At 35.9% G+C, this 21,410-nt stretch overlaps 2 protein-coding genes across 2 annotated transcripts in view; one reads left to right on the forward strand and one right to left on the reverse strand.

Moving 5' to 3' along the window:
* Positions 1 to 1,985: 1,985 nt before the first annotated feature.
* LOC110440427 overlaps positions 1,986 to 21,410 on the reverse strand; it is a 62,888-nt gene continuing 43,463 nt past the window's right edge. The window contains exons 2-5 of the mRNA XM_021483504.1: positions 11,646 to 11,914; positions 5,549 to 5,729; positions 3,271 to 3,330; positions 1,986 to 2,471 (exon numbers count right to left, since the gene is read on the reverse strand). Coding sequence (XP_021339179.1) covers positions 2,032 to 2,471; positions 3,271 to 3,330; positions 5,549 to 5,729; positions 11,646 to 11,876 — 912 coding nt within the window. The 5' untranslated portion in view covers positions 11,877 to 11,914 and the 3' untranslated portion in view covers positions 1,986 to 2,031. The remainder of the gene's footprint in view (positions 2,472 to 3,270; positions 3,331 to 5,548; positions 5,730 to 11,645; positions 11,915 to 21,410) is intronic.
* Positions 15,427 to 16,161, forward strand: LOC110440430 (uncharacterized PPE family protein PPE12-like). Its single transcript, XM_021483506.1, has one exon. It carries the CDS (start codon positions 15,427 to 15,429, stop codon positions 16,159 to 16,161), a length of 735 nt encoding a protein of 244 aa, XP_021339181.1.

Here is a 21,410-nt window from a genome sequence, read left to right on the forward strand (position 1 = left end):
CGATTTGTTTATGCTATACCTGTATCGTATAACGGTACATGTAGATTTGTTTATGTTATACCTGTATCGTATAAAGGTACACGTAGATTTGTTTATGTTATACCTGTATCGTATAACGGTACATGCAGGTTTGTTTATGTTATACCTGTATCGTGTAACGGTACATGTAGATTTGTTTATGTTATACCTGTATCGTATAAAGGTACACGTAGATTTGTTTATGTTATACCTGTATTGTATAACGGTACATGTAGATTTGTTTATGTTATACCAGTATCGTATAAAGGTACATGTAGGTTTGTTTATGTTATACATGTATCGTATAACGGTACACGTAGATTTGTTTATGTTATACCTGTATCGTATAACGGTACATGTAGATTTGTTTATGTTATTCCTGTATCGTATAATGGTACACGTAGATTTGTTTATGTTATACCTGTATCGTATAACGGTACACGTAGATTTGTTTATGTTATACCTGTATCGTATAACGGTACATGTAGATTGGTTTATGTTATACATGTATCGTATCACGGCACATGTAGTTTTGTTTATGTTATACAGGCATCGTATAACCTTAAATAGAGATAACACAAAAAGTGATGACGTCGTTTACTGCGAAGATTCTAATATTAGCGTGCGGGATGTTTTAATGTGAGAGGAAACCGGAGTACCTGGAGAAAACCTACGTCATTGGGCAAGTGACCCCGTACCTATATTCAAGCCCGATTGGGAAATCCTACGTCGGTCGCCTTGGTGTAACCAGATTCTTATAGTTAGTTTAAACAGTAGTTATTGAATTTTCAAACATGTTAATTACATACATATAGTTTAACAGGGATTGGGGAATAACCTTAGGGCTTATATCATTTCCTCTCCTAGATTCTTGTAAAAATGCGACTGACACTGGGTATGTTCTTATACAAGATATCTCGAGTTTCAAACTGGAATTCGTCCTAACAATCTGTGAATGTCCCCATGTGTTAATAAAACCTATGTTCTCATGCCAGATCTTTCGTGTTTCAAACTGAAAATCATCCAAACAATCTTTGAAGGTCCATATGTGTTAACGAAATAAATTTATATTACGACTTGTCTTTTTACCGTGAAATTATTAAAGATTAATCCTCAAACTTACATTACATTTGTATCACTATATTTTCAAACATGTACTTTTATAACTTTGACTCTGCTGTATTCATTATTTCCTTTACTATGCCTCTATATTGTACGTAAGACTTCTGGTTACACACGTATACGAATGGTTACAGTGTAATTAAGTCCCTGAAACTTGTCATGCCAGTTGGAAGCAGCAATTGTGCAATGTATGCATGCATTATATTGTTGACTGCGTACTACCAATGTTTATTATATAAAACTTATATCTTTTGACCTTAAGCACCAATGATGGATCCTGATGTACTGAATGGTCTTATATATAGTGCAGTAACAAATATTCATGTTATTCAGTATTTAACATCGGTAAAAGATAATTTTTCATGAGGTGGTTTTATTCTTCGAAGTTTTACTTTTTGACATCACAAGGTTGTTGAATGTGTTTAAATTATCAGTTCATGAGATTAGCCTTGACCATGATGCTGGAATATATTTTGGTGTGTTTTACATAAAATACTAGCTAACGAACAGAATTAATGTTTGGCCAATAGTTGTAAATGTGATACGATGTAGACAGTTTGAGTCCGTACACAACGACGAAATCATAAATATATATCGACGAGAAACACAGAAGACGCGAAGAGGATACATAAGGTAATAAAATAAACTATTTTCATTTTACACAAGATATACATTTTAAAGGGTCATTATCCATGAATTTGTTTCCTGCTTATGTTATGTTTTTTATCTTGTGAAGATGTTTTATTTCATTTTCTATATGTTTAAGTCTGCCGCACACAGCCATTCATCAACGCTCTACACTTACCATAACAAGGAATAACAACTAAACTACAGTGAAACCTTATCAAAATTTTATTAAATAGAAAAAAATCTCCTCTGAAAGCAAAACTATTATCTTCGCTTACAATTATTTTTACACTTAAAGCACAGCGCGAGTGAAACAGTAAATATCATAAGGACACATAAGAATGCATACGAAGCAATGATTTGGTAGGCAGCGAAAAGGTACACAGTTCGGTCGCACCAGTTACGGGGCTCGTGTAGTAACTGTTTATAATGGGGCTCCCAAATATCAAACACCCAAAACGTTCCCGCCACAAGCCAGGCAAATAAAAATGTAGTCAGCATCACATCCATCATCCGGAAGGTTCGTGACGCAAATGCGCCGTCGCCTTCATGCGCATCGTAAAACGAATCTAGTTCTTCGTAACGTTTGCTTTTAATGTTATGCCACACTGTTCCAATAATCTTGACCATGCCGAAACATCCACCAACCAACAGGTACACGGGAATCCTCCTCTGTCGTGGACATTCGTTGAGGTATTTCACACCTGTTCAATATAAACGTTTCATAAAACAGTGATTCTTATTTAAACAAGAGAAATATGATATTATTTGCGGTTTATATTTGTCTAATTAGTTAATAATTATGTGTTATAATGAAATGTAGATTAAAAAGCGACAGAGTTTAGTACCCAGCAAACAGGGTGAGAAGTGAGACGTGAGACGTGAGACACGTGAAACGTGAGACGGGAAGATAGAACATTAACACGTGTATAGTCTGTTCTACATTTTCTTTGATCCATCATCTACACTTTGCGAGTTGTCTATCTTAGACAAAGCATGGACTGATAGTTATTTGTTGAAGCTGGTTGATACTGCGTGTGTCGGTAGTAACACAGTGTCCTTGCTGATCATTACATTGTGTATGATGATATTTGTACTTCTTCACTTGACAGTAAAACATGAATTGTTGAACAAGCATCTTACAAATCCTTAAGTAGACGATTTTGCTTGAGAATTTAATAGAAGATCCCTCGCATCGAGTACATCTGTGCTTAAACTTCGGGTTTTTCAGTCATGACTTTGAACGTAAACCTCCGATGTAACTATTTGTAATATAAAACGATAGCTTTATCCCCACTCGTATGTCTTAGTGGGGGACATATACCTCGTTTTGATCGTACAAGCCATTTCAAAATAACAAGATTTACGTAATGTCGGTTCATATTTATCCTCGTGAATATCAATTCTTTCTGCATGTTCCCTTCAAGACGTGAACCAGGAGGATGATAAACACACTTAAACAGATCAGTGGGTAGATCCTCTACCGACCCACAATCTACTTACCGACAGATAGCATGGTGATTGGTAGCGCCGTAGATATCCCCACGAGCACGATAATGAAAGCTGCATACAAAAAAAAAAATAGAAAAGAAAATATACAAAATAATTAAACATACTGCCGCCAGTGAAAAAATAGCTGTGTCACAATATCCACGCACACCTATATTGATACTGGGTAACATACCTATATTAGAGGGAGAGGGCGTTTCTCAGTTGAGATAACTTGTGCCTAATCCTTTTTGTTGAATGACAAATAAAATATAAACTTATATTAATATTGGAATACATATTTATATTGAATAACAAAGACAAGTTGTGCGGGGAGACGTTGAATTGAACAAAGTCAGCACCCAAGGCGTCTATGACAGATGTGGAAAGAGTGGATAAGGATGACATCTCTTATTCAGCCGATATGTTAATTAGATTGCACATGAAGTACACAATAAAAGATACATAATTACGTCAAATATACATATAACATGTGTATGTCTATTTTTACAACTATAATTTATAATAAAACAACTAACTGGTTTAAATACCCCGAGAATCCTTAACTAAGCAGCACGAAAGACGGACCTATCCGAATACCAAATGACAATTGACAAGGTAAAGGGTTCACTCTATGCGTCGTTTCCGAGATATAAGATTCCGGAAACGTGATTTGGCAGTCACGTTGTACATTAAGAGGCCATGTGTACTTCTGATTTAAAGGTAATTCGTAAGCAAACCAATTTCGTTGAAGCAAATTTGGACGAAAATGGAAGAAATTTCGCATCCTTCAAGAAAGGGTAATCTACTGTCTACTGACGAGTATACAATGTCTGTACTCTGTTTTTAGACATGTAGTCTAGTCGCGCATACGAGCTTTTTGCATAACCACCCCCTCCTACGCGCTATCACGACGAGAAAAAGTATTTCGAAACGACATATTTGCTAACGTTGCTAATCTACAAATGTGCGTGTTTTCATATCAATGATTGTGTTGGTGTTCAGTGATAGACTGAACGCTTAAGTTTTAGCAAAATGTAATTTGTACAACAAGTGTGACCATACAGTGTTGAGTCGTTCTGTTTGTTTTTATGCTGTTTCCATGAATATAATTGAAATAGTCATCACTGTACAACGAAATAGATATCGTCATTAAAAACGCCGACCGTTTCTGTGATTTCCATGGAAACAAATTCCTTTAGCTACAACCTGTTGCATTGAAGAAACATCACAGTTTTTTTAAATTTTATTTTTGAAGATATCTTTGTCTCGCATGTGCAATAATTAAATGTGACCTCTTGGCGACTCAGTAATATTTGAGTATTTCAGCAACAGCCATGCATTTTCACCATTTTCCTCAATTTTTCCCCACATAGAACACACACACACCCCTGGAAATTTGGAACCCCCACACCACCACCACCCAGATAGGTCTGTGGATCCGCCACTGCTAAGCTGTGAGCCACTACAATGTATATGTCTGACTTGTGTGATAGCAATGTGTCTCAAATGAGTAAAGACATGATGTCTTCGTTTCTTTATGCCAACTGTAAGTCTTATCTGTGTGATAATTATACGTCTCGAAAGTGCATGAGCATAGCAATATGATACACGGTAAATACTTCTGAATTACGTATATGGCAACTGTATGTCTCATATATGAAATATACTTAAGGAATGATTTTATTTTGTTTTGCAACATTCACGAGGTCATAACAACATTGTCTTTTCGGACACATGTCCAGCAAGCCAATGTTGTTATGACCTCATGAATGTTAAAAAAACAAAGTCATATTTCTTAAATTTACATTTTTAACCGCTTTGAATATTCCGATGCAAGCATAAATAAATAAATATGGGCATTGTTTTCTATTTATACATTGGGGCAACGCAGTAGAGAGTACAGCTTGTTTTCGCGGGGAAAATATCAAACTTCTGTTGGTGGTCCTAGCAACAGCATGGCAACAAAACAAACAAAATATAGTTGCTTTTTCAAATTCAATTTGTAGATATTATACAAGTGGTATATTATTATCGTGTACTTTACACACCTTATTAAAGCTTTAAAATCAAGTCAATTCTGTTTGATACTAATTCATATTAGCATAATAAAACTAAATTGAGGACTGTTCCACGGCGGACGTGAACCAAATACGCCATGTGCTTCGTCATTTTAGTGTATCAATACGCAGTGATGAGGCATTTTCGTCAATGGGTCCAAGCATACAGAATGTAAATATATATACTGTGCATGTATGTTTGACTGATATAATGATAATTATGATTGTCTCACCTGTATGACAAATAAGTCTGCCACTCCGACAGATAAAATCACAGGTACTTGTCGCCTCTGTATTGGCTTCTTGTATCTGTATAAATATAGCACCGTAACCTCCCTGTTCCGTATCCACCGATTTTCCCCTGGAGGACCAGCCAAGTGCTGTTTTACAAAGTTCTCGTTGATCATCAAACGACTGCAAATATAAGATATAAGTTTTAAAAAGTAGCACAAATATTTCTGTCGAAATTGTGTATAATGCATTTAGCTCTTTTAGTCCTATTCTATTTTCATGTTCGGTTTTTTTTGTGTTTTTTTTGTAAATGTGCAGTGAAAAAGTATCACGTCCGATTAAATTTTTAGACAAAAGTATAATGTATATATCCAAATGAGGAAAGACATGTGAAAAACAAAGATGACAGTTTCACTCTGAAGAAAATGTCTATTGTTTCTTTTTCCAACTTTAAGGCATCGTCCTTCTATTACGATACCTTATACACTGTTTTCTACATTATACACAAGGTCACAGACAACACGACACTTTCACGAGACGATAAAGCCGTAATTATTGTAAAGGATATTACCGAACTGCTTACAAAAATACAATTATATTTATTATTCCAGCTATATAAACATTCCCCGTATCAAACTTCCTGTCAGGTGATTGCCGCTGTCACCGACATGGTTCTTATCTTAATGGTAATGTTTTCGTAACATTTCACGGATAGAATTCATTTCAGTCACTCATTATAGACACAGCAGAGCTTATTCCGAAACTCAGGAGGAGGTTCCGAACGTCAACAAAATAATTAGATATCGATAAAATGTGCTGTGCCGGTATTACGTTTGGCAGAAGGTCGACATTTGATTAGATGTTATAATTGATCTTTGCACTTAATCCAAAACACAACGGACTCATTTAATTATATGTTTTCGTATCATTTTGTTATTTTTGAACAACAAAATCATTTCAGTTTTCGATGTGGAAATGATTAAAACAGCAACTTGTCGTCAACTACCAGCCTTAAAAAAACCCAAATAGACGCCATTACAATTCCATTCCTTTGTCGTTTGAGGATAGTGCAATTTTTGTGGGATAGTAATGTTTTAATGTGATAATTTAATCAGTTATATGTATCAACAGAATCACGTTTAACACTGTGGGACCCGACTTTATTATCATTACCGCCTTTCTAGATCGGTTTTGTTTTACAACCATTTGAACAAATTACGACTTCGATGCACGATATTTGTTATCTCAAGTTTAAATATGGCATTCATTTCGTGTGTGAGCGTGATATTCTATTTCAGATTCTTGCGAATCGTTTCAATGAATCATCACCCCCAATACACACAATCATCAAATCACCAAAACCAGTATCATATTATTACATTCAGCTTTAAAATTTGAAAAATAGTTTCGTAGAAAATAGAAAGCAGTTATGAATGTATAGTCATTATTGTAAAGCTACATCAATTGCACGTTTTTCTTAGTTTTTTTTTATCTAAACATATCTGATATTGTCAACACAGTATTTTACTATCTAAATATATAAACTGTTCACAAAGCTGGTATTTTTCAGGTAACCATGGCAGCCGAATCGCATACTGATATGTTGATGATATGTCTCAGGTTTTTATAGCGATTTTAACTGATTGAAATGAGTGCTTATGTATTACTTATAAAAACATTAAGAATAATATATACAAAATTCAGATTGTGTAAGCTTAAACGTAAACAAGCAATGGGAAGATTACGGAAACACTCCAGAGAACAAAGATTAGGCAAAAATGTCTTGTTCTAGAAGATGAGGACTATTTATTCTTTGGGTATGACTGAAAAATGACTATTAAAACAAATTATTCAATATGATTCTATGCTTAACACGAATACTTTAATACCAATTGTATCTACTGAAAATATTCAACGTATGCTTGGTTCTTGCTTATTCATAAACAATCACTTGCACTGGTGGGAGTTCCCATTGTAGGTTGTTTTGTTATTTGCCTTCATGTTACTATGTTACTATGTAACTATGTTACTATGTTACTATGTAACTAAAAATGAGCAATAAAATATTAAATTGAATTGAATTAAACTAATGCACAAAAGAACAAACATCTTGTTTGTCGTTGGTGCTCCATAACTGAAACCCAAGAATTGGTAAACATGTGGCGTTTTCATTCTATCAGCATTAGGCTAGAATCTCCTGACCGTTGGGATCTAAAGTTCCGCGCTAATCTTGTCGTCTGATCATCCCAGTGATTGACGCTGTGGGATGATATCGTACGACTTCCAGTGATTATCTTCTTGTATGCTATCCACGATGTGTCGCTGTCGTCACTCTGGTGCTTATTTGTTATGTGATATTGTGGAGGTGGATATGACGGATTAACAAATATATTATGTGACTGATTACACAAAACGTCAACGACTACAGTCATATTCAATTTACATATTCAACGTATATGAACTTAATCAAGTGGGTTAAGTAATAGTTTGATAACGGGGCTTATAGTTAACATTATTTTTTTTTAATTATAAACGTAATTTTTCCCCAACTTAGCATATGTCTTTATATAATTTTACCAATCACTAACGCTATATACGGCCGATAACACGTTCAACGGTATCGATAACAAATATAGGTCCAATGACAAACTTCACACGGAATTGTATATATATTTCTTAGTGCACGTGTCCTTAATGCTTTAATTTTAATACATCGTCGGTGCAATCTAATAACAAATCATGCCGATGCTAACATAAAACGTAAATTAGTTGTCACATGTGTTATAGTTCACATACAAAGCGCATCTGTATATGTCTCCCGTCTTGTCCACGTTATCTCCGAACACACGGCTCTTCCTTTGTCTTAAATATATCTGCAGTTATGGATACGGTGATGTGATTTGTGTGTTTGAAAGTGTTATGGATGGCGGACTAAACTATTAATCGGATTTTCTCTTATGCACAAGAGGACTTTCTATCAGAATATAAAAGTTGACAATTCCCGGAATGTTGTTGCAACGCTATTTGCAATTTGACATTTTATGGATGTCATCTTATTCTGTTGTTGAAAACGCTAAAGTTGAAAAGTATTTTTACGTCTTCATAAACAATTGAATAGCCCTTGTTGGGCTATAATTCAGTGGATCTATGCATTTTAATCAAGATTAGGAAGAGTAGCATTATAGAACATAGCATTATATCATGTCGGTTTACAAACCAATCTCTGAACATTTATGTCAATTATTACATTATGTGTTCCGTTAAATAGCTATTTTACAGTACCTAAACGTCGATATTGTATTTCAAATTAACAATACGTGTTTAACAATATAACAATACATTTCATCCTATCTTATCCAAAGATTGCATACTTAAGAAACCTGTACAGAAAATAAGGCGTCACTACATTAATATCCACTCATATTCCGAATGGATGTTTGATGGGAGATTGTTTTGGTGTTTTGCACATCGTATGTTAGCAGTATGACATTTTGTAAAATACCTCTTACTTATGTCGAAAACAAGATTTATATCGTAATTACTGGTCAAGCAATTTTGAGAAGTGTTTTAATTTCGGCATGTTAGATGTTGGTATACTAAAAGGATAAGTCGAGCAGTTATAAGTTAGTTTTTGATAACCGTGGCGATTCATATTCGGATAGAGTTATTTATAACATGCTGTTACGTGTATACCATTGTCACAGTGTTTACGAAATCTCTATGTAATGATGATTGGTAAGAGGGTATAATTAGTTGTTTTATTGAATAAAGCAGGGAGCATACATTTGTTTGTAAGGACTCCTAGCCTTCTATGTGGTTGTCGTTCGTGTGGTAATGGATTATAATTAGACAGGATTACAAAGACTGTCTCTTAAATTCAGGCAATTATGTAGCATACATATCATTTGAGTATAAACTAATGAATTAACCGTTTAATCGATACTACTAGCTAAACAGCGAAATAACACCAAAACATAAAATATGGAATCGTCTATTTAACATTTACAGTCGAAACAGAAATCCAAAAAAAGTTAACATTTTAATAGCACCATATGATTATTTGTCAATTGATAGCACCATATGATTATTTGTCAATTAATAGCACCATATGTTTATTTGTCAATTACTAGCACCATATGATTATTTGTCAATTAATACCACATCAGTGGTACTTCAGATCTTGGCTCGTATTTATGAAACTGTTCTAACGCTCAAGCTTAACAATTGAACAGACTTCAAGCCAAATACTCATTGTTTACAAGGAATTTGGTTTGAGCACATAATCCATGCTTGATCATGATGTAAGTAAGTTAAAAAAAAACTAGATTGATAATTGAGTACTGACAATAATACATGCTTTCGGAAATGTTTGTATATTTTATATTCTATCTTATAATTGTCATGTTTGAGTGTACATATAGCAATACTTTTATTGAGGCGACTAATGTTTGTTGATATGTAACGAAAGTTACATGTACACATACATATGCTCAATAATCTCTTCAACATCAAACCATCATTTTATACGCTGTAGGAATCAATGTTAGGCTGAAGAATAGGTTTGCACTGAGACACAGCAATGCAGATTACAAAACAGCAACACCCTACCTAACCTTTTGTAGGAAGTCCCCATAGACACTTGGCCTCAGAACCTTTCACACGATTCTTTCGCGAAATAATATCGAATATGTTAACATGTTATCCCTCTTTACCGCTACATGTGTACCCCTTCGTTTAGACGCAGTTTTAACGAAATATCTAGTTAAACAAACACCACACATGACAAGCATTCGCGCTAGCATATACTACAATATATACATGTATTCATAAAAATACATTTTTTGTTTACAGATAACTCCTCCCCATACACAAGCCATATTGTAAGTTAGTAACTTATTACATATTTGCAAAGCTAAACAGATTATTATGTGCTATATTACTCTTCACTGCACGTGCTTATCCCATTGTCAGTCAATTAGTACTAATAATTCTGTAAAAATATAAACTCAGTTAAACCGAATACACCAGCGATAACAAATACAAGCTTATTGGCAAACATATCACTCTTAGTGAAAAATAGAAGCAGTAAATGACAATAGGGAATCGTAACCTGCAATTAACATTCCCCCTAAAGAGAAGAAGGGGATTGCCGTACATATCACTTATATGCGTTTTTACCCTTAAATGCCTTTAATAGTGGAAATGTCACAGAAAGGTGCCAAAAAGCTTTGCACGCATTTTGCACCCATGTACCTTGCATCCATTACAATACCGAGCTTGTGATGTGTCCTACATTTCTTTATCGTATCCTGGCACCACAACATTTGTTTTGGCCCGACGAGGCACTTGCTTTTCTTTCTCGAATAATTTCCTTTGATTAAGTGTTTCTAACAGAATGTCTGTTGATCTTTGCAATCATAAAAGCTATTACTGCTGTCCTTGCTAGTGTGGCAAATATACTTTATAATGTTACACATGGATCGCTCGATTGTATAAACGGCAAACAATTTTATAGGTCATACCTGGCCTAATGGTTTCACTACTATCTTAACGACTCAACATATTTTTTTCTAATATAAGGTTACACGGTAATCTTGACGGACCATCAACCAAAAAAGGTTACACATGGTCATACGGTAACTTTAATGGTAAACGACCCCGTTATGTCATATGAGCCACACAGTCATCTTAACGACCCACTAGGTAGACCAGGTAGGTTTGTCGTTAAAGCTATCGCGTGTGACTTCATAAGGTTTGTGGGTCTTTTAGAGTACCGTTTGTCCCTGTATGACCTTATTAGGTTGTTTTTTTACCATAATAATACCATGATACCGTATCGGAATTCCATTTGTTCAGTGTTTGTATATCTTTACACAGATAGATATATCAGCTTTCATTATTTAATGTCACTCCCAGACAAAATTACGTTTTATTATCATTTTGATACAAAGTATATGATTAAAAGGTAAAATATCATGCTACATTTGTAACGCAAGTAACTTTATTATGGATCGACTCCTAGTTCTAACCATGTTTTAAGTATTCTATGTATATGGACATCACGATTAAAGGAGAGTACTACATGAGGTCATTACTTACAACAACGGTATTTGCAAGGCTTCTTGATGGCGAGCTTTGACAGGCATTTTCGGCTTTTATAGCACCAACTGGTGTCGACGATCCCTTGTAACTACCGTAGCTCCCAGTAGATTTTGTACTTCCGGTCGATATCCCTGTGGAACTAGAGGAATGCATCCTCCGTCCCGAACCCCTTTTCAATGAACCTCTGTTCTTCCTTACCATCGTGCCCTTCCGGACCAACATCGACATTCTGTGAGAGTAACGTCAGCACCTGGGCACCAGCGGACCTGTAATCACGAATGACAGGATTACTACTGTATGGCATCATAGCTGTTCATTGTCGGCGACGTGGGCGAGTAGACAATAATATGCATGCATTCACCTTTATACAATATAGTTGTGTTAACGACATTCGATGTATAAGCTGAACGAGTAATGTCGACATTACTTAGAATAATGAGATTCTCCCACATCATTTCCAAGACATTAATTCCAATTTCTTAAGAATTATTTTAAGAAATGTTTTATACTGTTTTAAAATGTTAATTCATCAAACCAAAATTTCCACTGATTGCTAGTGGCGACTATATCATGACATACGATCAATATAGACATATATGTTTCGGGATTATACACCTACATTGTACACGGCTTTCGCGACGTCGAGGTTCAATAAATGTCAAATAAAAATTAACAATCACGTTTCTATCATTGACGTATGATTGACCTAAAAACACCTGCTCTGGACAGTAAAATGATTTCATTAGTCCACACATTGGCTGTAAAATATACTGTGTCGTTTAAATAATCTCCGTAAAACATTACTTGTTGTTTTATGTCTGTCTCCGGCCTTAACCTACAATAATAACATTCAATTCACTTCTAATTGAGATTAAAAATACCGCACACCTACTTGGTACAGGCAGACTGTTTTCAGTTTCATAGATGGCGAGCTACTTACGACACTCCTGAACACTTTCATGTTAGGACGAATTAACGATTCACTAGTTTTGTCTGTTTTTGGTTCGTTGAAATACTGCAGTTGATTGCGCAACAACTTTGTACAACACAGCGCTGCTATTATGTGCGGAGTATTTCAACAACGAAAAATATTTTCAAATGATAAATAAGTGTAATACTGTCATATCTGTATGTATATATTGGCTAAAATGAAATATATGCCTATCACATGTTTTATTTTGATATATTACTTCTTCATTTACTGTCTCATTAACATTGGCTATTTTGCAGGTTTTAATGAGACGCTTGCCTTATTGGACAAAATCAATATTCGTGAAATTGAACTGCATATTCTTTAATTATCCATGTCCCTCTCATGTTTTTTTCGATCTTTCCGAACACCATTTGTGTTGTATTTCAGCGGGTTTCTTGTGTTCGAGGACATTGTTGTCCCATGGGAGTATCGTAATGTTATATCTGCCCTTTTCACATTTGAAGATAAGGTAGTTCAATTCTTTCTTCTCCTAATCAACTTTTCAATTAGCCCGCTAACTAACATGACTGTGACACACCACATTTCTCTGTGTCCAATTCCTATGATGTCATCAATGCTGACTACATGCTCAGATACTGTTTTTGTCGGGTAGTCTATCTCATAACAATCAGAATACTGACATTTTCCCTAAATCCTCATTGGTCAGATCGTCATCACGTGGTGATAGATGATCTGTGATATTGATTCGGTGTTACTATTTTAAGGAAAAGCAGATTTAAATTCTATTTGTGACGTCAGTTCAAATGTAACGTTACACTATTCTCTGCAAAATGCATTCCTCCCGCCCGTGCAATTTTTTACGTGTTCTACCTGTTTTAATCATTTAAATATTATATAGCATCTCATATAACAATTAAGGACTTTTATTTCGGTGAATATATGATTATTTGTATCTGAGAAGATGATATTGATCTGTCTCCAAGATTCAGCGCTGACCACATATGATCTTATATTAATATGGAACAGATCAAAGTCATTGTTGTTTCTCGGCAATTGTACATTATGTTGTTATAGGCGGTATTTTAGTTTCCAGATTTCAATTTCAGGCGTGCTTCGCATCAACCCACGAGTTGTTAAGTGTAGACTCGTATATCCATGTTCTTAAATGTCATAGCTGTCATAACTGGAACCTATTATCGTACCTTTAATTACTATGTTCTGATGTGGTCAATGCGCTGTCGACGATTGATTTATTAAGATTCCTTCCCATTTTCACCTATATAAGGCTACAATGAAACGCTGTGTGTGATATACTTAAGTTTGTGATATGTCCATCACATGATCTCTTCGACACTACATGTGCAAATATACTTAAATAACAGTATTAATCACTCAATATGCTAGACAATAAACGTGCTATACATGTAATATCCTCACTCCTAAACGTGAGATACTGAGTAAAAAAGATATCAATCACGCAATATCATCACTCCAAACCGTAAGATACTTAGATAAATAAGATATTAACCACGCAATATCCTCACTAATTAACGTGAGATACTGAGGTAAATAAGATATTAACCATGCAATATCCTCACTACTTAACGTGAGATACTGAGGTAAATAAGATATTTACCATGCAATATCCTCACTACTTAACGTGAGATACTGAGGTAAATAAGACAAAACATTGTACTAACCATCCAACATCTTGTTTACTATATTGAACTAGTATTTGATACTTTTATAGCCTGGACGCTGTAGGAAAGACATTTGATTCTGGGTTCAATAAACCACATAATCTTATAGCCGCTGTTCATGAAATACAAAGCCGCCGTTATATATCAGAATAAGTATTTCACCAACCGTACACGCACTTTTAATTTAATAAGATATTGGATTTATTGTCACTTCCCTTAATAGAACTGAAGGGACAATAACTCAGTTTCCACAAGCAACGTTGAGAACCTACCTTTATGGTTATACTCTACATGCTATCCGAAGGTGCTTATTTTTTCCAACAGTATATAATATATAATATTAATATATCTAATAGCCATACATCCCTTTACTTTTGCTGAAGGCTACATAACAGAATAGGGCTGAAGCTAATCCCCAAAGTTAAGTTTTGGACTGAGGCTAAGGCTCTGTGAATAATGCACGAGACAGACGGTTAACGTTATACAGCAGCCACGCAATCTCGTGGGATCGAACGCGCTCATGGAAAATTAGGTCGTCCGTCATTACACAACATGACGTAACTGTGTATTAGACGAAGTCTATGCCTTAAACTAAGCAATTACCAAACCGTTTATGTTGCCTTGATCATTCTTTGAACAGACCACAAGGGCCCGGATAATTAAATTCTCCGCTTTTCTGCAACATTCGCCGCCTGAGGTGAGAAAAGAAAACCGCTGGGTTTTATCACACGTAGTAAACTGAGATATGTTATTGCTTGTTTTTAAGGATTTGTCATTTCCCTCTCCTAGGGATGATTTACAAACAGCCTCTGTCAAAAACAGAAATAAAGAAAACTATATTTTCCTGTTTTAATTAAGGATTTTAGTGCGGAAAAGACAGCGACATACATTTCATTGCTAATAGGCGTTTTTCGTTTAAACTGTATCTTATTTGGAAACACACATATATAGAATGGAAATGCATTTTCGATATATTATCTAATTGGGACAGTAAAAATCGAGAGAAATGAGATGTTACATTGTAAATGTATGACAAGTCTCTTAAAACAAATATGGTATGATGTGTGAAACAGAGGCATGGCTCCTGTATACATAGGAAACAGAGGCATGGTTCCTGTATAAAATGTACATAGGAAACAGAGGCATGGCTTCTGTATACATAGGAAACAGAGGCATGACTCCTGTATACATAGGAAACAGAGGCATGGCTCCTGTAAACATAGGAAACAGAGGCATTACTCCTGTATACATAGGAAACAGAGGCATGGCTCCTGTATACATAGGAAACAGATGCATGGCTCCTGTAAACCTAGGAAACAGAGGCACGGCTCCTGTATACATTGGAAACAAAGGCATGACTCCTGTAAACATAGAAAACAGAGGCATGGCCCCTGTATACATAGGAGCCAGAGGCATGACTCCGGTATACATAGGAAACGGAGGCATGGCTCCTGCATACATAGGAAACAGCGGCATGGCTCCTTTATACATAGAGAACAGAGGCATGACTCCGGAATACATAGCAAACAGAGGCCTGGCTCCTGTATACAGAGGAAACAGAGGCATGCCTCCTGTATACATAGAAAATAGAGGCATGGCTCCTTTATACATAGAAAACAAAGGCATGACTCCTGTAAACATAGAAAACAGAGGCATGACTCCGGAATACATAGCAAACAGAGGCCTGGCTCCTGTATACATTGGAAACAAAGGCATGGCTCCAGTATACATAGCAAACAGTGGCATGGCTCCTGTACACATAGGAAACAGAAGCATGGCTCCTGTATGCATAGGAAACAGAGGAATAGCTCCTGTATACATAGCAAACAGTGGCATGGCTCCTGTACACATAGGAAACAGAGTCATGGTTCCTGTATAAAATGTCCATAGGAAACAGAGGAATAGCTCCTGTATACAGAGGAAACAGAGGCATGCCTCCTGTATACATAGCAAACAGTGGCATGGCTCCTGTATGCATAGGAAACAAAGGCATGGCTCCAGTATACATAGGAAACGGAGGCATGGCTCCTGCATACATAGGAAACAGCGGCATGGCTCCTTTATACATAGAAAACAGAGGCATGACTCCGGTATACATAGCAAACAGAGGCATGGCTCCTGTATACATAGGAAACAGAGGCATGGCTCATGTATACATAGGAAACAGAGGCATAACTCCTGTATACATAGAAAACAGAGGCATAACTCCTGTATACATAGGAAACAGAGGCATGGCTCCTGTATACATAGGAAACAGAGCAGTACCAATCTTTAGGCGGTAAAGTTAAAAACCAATATATCTCTTTTCTGAGAGATATCTAATATTGCATTTGATTATGGTAATATTTGGATCTAGAGGCGATATCATTATACATCATTAGGTTCATTGTTATGCTAAAAGTGCATTGTCATAGACTTGTTGGCGTAGAAGTGTGTTGTCACGTTCTCATTCTTCAGTCGTTGTGTATATTACTTTCCGATCTCATGTAAATTACTCTATGCGCTTAGCATGCAAGGGGTGATAGACATATTTATTCGATACAATCAACGATTGTTTTCCTCAAGTGCGTCTTATCACGGGATTCTTTTTTACCCCTATATGTGGTATCTGCTTGTTCATGTCGAGTCGTCAACATATAAAGGTAGTGTAATACTACTCAAACTCGACAACATATGGACCGTAACCAACCCCAGACTGTATCCTATATACCAATCCAGGCAGTCGTAGTTGAGCAAACAGGTAAAGTGTCTTGCTTAAGGACACGACTACATCTTGCCGTCTGAACACACAACTTTACTTTGATCCCAAATATAAATAGTCTCTTATTTTACATGAACCTAATCGTAATAGACAATTGACCTTTAAAACAGGGTTTTTCAAAATGGTATAGAAGTGATTCATCGACCAGATCGTGCATATCCACGAGTGTCTATAACTTTAAATGATGGCAATGAAAGACGGATTCGAAGCTCGACAGATACACCATACCAAGCAGATAGGATGGATTCGAAATATTACAAACTTTTCGAAAATCGTATGACAGCCAGGTGTTGAGCCTGTATGTGCCACTTATACTAACAAGTTCTCCGTACCACTACCAAAGCCTTTCACTATGCATTTGAAACTATTTCCCGACAATGTTTAGCTTTGATAAATGTATAAAGATCAAATAAACAACAAACATCAGTGTTCTGAATGTCTACAAAGATCCAACAAGGGCCAAGGATAGACTATGATCAATAATGGCATAACTTTTTTATTCTCAACTTAAACCAGATTTGCGTAACATATCCACTTTATGAAACTAAAATATTGCAATAACATCATTTGTATGTACGTTATCAAAATAACAAGTTAAATGATCTGTATGTAAGAAACTTCAGATTCTTGTCAGTATACACATTGATAGTTTTAGTCAAACATGTTGAATCTCTTTATGGGAAAGGATTGTTTGGGCAGTGTTTCGTCAATATCGTTTCGTTGTATGCACACAGAACACAAGAAATATAATAAAATGCATCCAGAAGTGTTCCTTTGTAGAATAAAAACATACAAATTGAACCCAATGAACCACTTTAAGTATATCTCAAGTAGTTTGCATATCCTTTAAACAAACAAGCTACATATTCAAAAAATAGGCCAATATGAGGATTACATTAACTCTAAATGCAAAACCATGTTCAATATATATATCCCCTGGGGAGATTAGTTACCGATATTCAATATACTTCACGTTTAGTTTAGTTTAGTTAACTATCCTATATGCTTTTCCTATAACCTACATTGTACATAATATGTACCGAAGGGCATGGCGGCAGTCGAGAATTTTCTGCTAAAAATGATGTATTGATATTTCAAATAAAGAACAAGAGTAAAGTTTGAGGCAGACTCTGATTGTTGCTGATAAAATGTCTTGAATTTCGACTGAAAGTGCAAGCTATTCATGTTACTGAAGTAAAACAGACGGAATACAGTAACAGACTGCGACGCTATATCGGCATTTGTGAGCAAATTAAGTACAATATCTGACAAAGCGTTTTCACTTCAAAATATTTTTTCCCAAGCTTACAAACACGATGATATCCATGTACATCATATTTGCAGTGTTTCATAATGTTGACATGCAATCAGGTTGTGTTAACTTGACGCTTAACATTAAAGAAAATGTTCATCATTTTAACGACACAAAATACAAAACTACATATATGTTCTTTGCTAACCAGTGAAGTTTATAAACTTACGTACAATATACCTGTAACATATATCTCTTCCGACTACTCCAATGTTTCGCATTTTATAAGTACCTTGTGGTCCTGGCTCATGAGAGTATACTTTAGTTAAAATTTTGACAACACGACATTTAATGTAAGAGTTTACTTGATCGCCAACGGGAGTAAATAATATGTCCTTAGAGTACCCGTAAGGGCTGAAGCGCCCTTTCGTTTCAACCGATGAAATAGATTCCACTGGATGATAACAAGTGAAACGCGTTTACAGAGTACATGAACTACGAAAACGGTTATAGAGTGAGTCAGCATACATTGGCGTGTAGAAACTGACCATCTCGTACTTGGTATTTCAGAAATGTGTAAGTATTATAAAGGTTAATGATAACCAGTCATTGTTTTCGGCGACATTTCCCCGACCCAATGTACCCCTGTATTTTCAGAGGTTACGCTCACATACGTGCACCCATGGAATATGTAATGTCAAAAATGGAAGTCTCAGTACACGTTACCTTTTTCATGATACTGTTAGATTAGTTTGATGTTTTGAAGCACATCAAAAGAATCGCACGACAACAGGGCGTTACAACTGTCCGTCTTTCTGGTAGGGTGTTGCTGTTTTGTAATTTTGATATTTGTCAGACTATTGATTTGTCTAGTTTTTTTCCTGAAACCAATCAAATCACTAACTTCGTGACTTCATCTATTGCTTGACACATTCAAGTCGTGCAGAGGATTTATAGGTCTCTTCAAAATCCTAATTTGTTACGTAGGAGTTATGGTCAAGGTAAAGCTGTCATAATGCAGGGATATACAGTTATGGAAATATGTTGGCGTTGCCATAGTTTTATGGACGCCGTTTATTATACCGACTGGCAGATATATTTGTGCCCAGGTTTCCAAATTATGGGCAGTGAATTTGAACCAATTCCGACCCATCTCCGGTTACTCAGTTCCGTTCGTGTATTAAAGTTTGAGTGCAATATAACAGATTCAAATGTACCCGTAAATAAACGTTTATTCTAATGGACTTATTTCAGATAAGAGTAACTTATTTAACATGTCTGTTTACTTTCAGTAAAAACATAATAGCGGAATTAACTCCTCTGAATAACTTTGACCTCAGAAAGACATTATAATAATACTTTGGAGGATGTAAGAATATAAACATCGAAGGGACTTCTGAATGTGGACCCGAATACTCAGGATGTTTGACCTCGAATGGACCTGATGTAGTTAAAGTAGGTAACGATATGTTGTTAACAGCGAAACTCCGTATGCTAACCTCGTAGGGTAACCAGAATGTTAACTTGACAAAATTCATAATACTGACCTGTACGGGGCGCTGAAACAAACTGCCTCCGAAAGACATCAGATTGGACACCTTAAACGTACATAAGAATATCTAGCTCGGTAGAACGTGATACTGGAACATTTGATAGCCGTACTTGGCGACTTGTCTTCGCTTTTGATGAGGCCTAATGTACTGATGAGCGTATCAGGACTGGTAACAAAAACCATGTGTTTCAATTTACTTGCCGATATATCGACGAAAAAGATCGAAAAATAATCGGTTTTACCCCTTTAAGAATAGACTTGCAGTCAGAAATGTCTTAATTCATGGCAAAAATAGAACAAGCCTTAACACGGTCTTATTTTCTCTCTGAATTATTATCGCACCGTGCAATATACATAAAATTGTAATAAATTTAACTTAACTGCTTGAAATATAAACAACCAACTTGCTTAAAGTGAAAATGCGTTATCTGTAAATATATTAATAAGTTAATTTAAGTTATTGATATATTTACAGATAACGCATTTTCACTTTAAGCAAGTTGGTTGTTTATATTTCAAGCCATGAATTAAGACATTTCTGACTGCAAGTCTATTCTTAAAGGTCCATGCCCCTGTTTCCTATGTATACAGGAGCCATGCCTCTGTTTTCTATGTATACATGAGCCATGCCTCTGTTTCCTATGTATACAAGAGCCATGCCTCTGTTTCCTATGTATACAGGAGTCATGCCTCTGTTTCCTATGTATACAGGAGCCATACCTCTGTTTTGTACAATACACACCAGGATCATATGCAATATAATTTATATGAAAAAGTTATATAAACGGAATAAGCAGCAAGACCGAAGGAATAATGTTTACTTGACGTTTATACCGATAGTCTATGTCTCATCATCAATCGCGAAACAAGTCGTCAAACACTGTCAGTCGGGAACTTGTGAACTTTCCAACCGTTTTAGAGTTGTTTTAAAGTAGAATCTGGTCGTTTCTTGTCTATACTTACTCCGTCGTTTAACTCATGCCTGACGATACTTCATTAGCACCACAACCACCAGGACGCTCTATAATTACGACAGTCTCGTAGTCAGTCGGCCGATCGTAAGATCAGTCCAAACGTATGATCAAGCCAGCTTGTCCCCCTTGCCCTATCTTAGTACTGTTAATAGCATCACGGGATTCCGGTCGTAGAACAATCTCAAACGTCTTGTTAGGGTTGAGGTAACTAGGTCAGTCTTAATGTGTCCTCCTTGTATCGTCACAACAAGTGCGACCGCGGTGTTATAGAACAGCATGTCTATGTGCCTTGCCAGTAATACAGTTGCAGTGATAACAAATTGGTTGGTTATTTAGAAAGCCATCAGATATAACAAGATTTACAAATACATTGCCTGACAGGAAATGTTCAACCACCAGCAGTGCCCAATCATACTGCTGTATAAGGGTGTTTGAGCGATATTTCTCTTCTCGTGTGTGGTGTATACGTATAAAATGTGCGATACTAGGTCTTGTATCCTTATTGTTTTTATAAAGTGTGTAATGTCGATATTGCATGTTGATACACGAACAAAATATAAGATAAAAAATATATAGGGATGCTTAAACA

The sequence above is a fragment of the Mizuhopecten yessoensis genome, unplaced genomic scaffold (genome assembly GCF_002113885.1).
Source record: "Mizuhopecten yessoensis strain PY_sf001 unplaced genomic scaffold, ASM211388v2 scaffold11181, whole genome shotgun sequence".
Taxonomy (NCBI): Eukaryota; Metazoa; Mollusca; class Bivalvia; order Pectinida; family Pectinidae; genus Mizuhopecten; species Mizuhopecten yessoensis.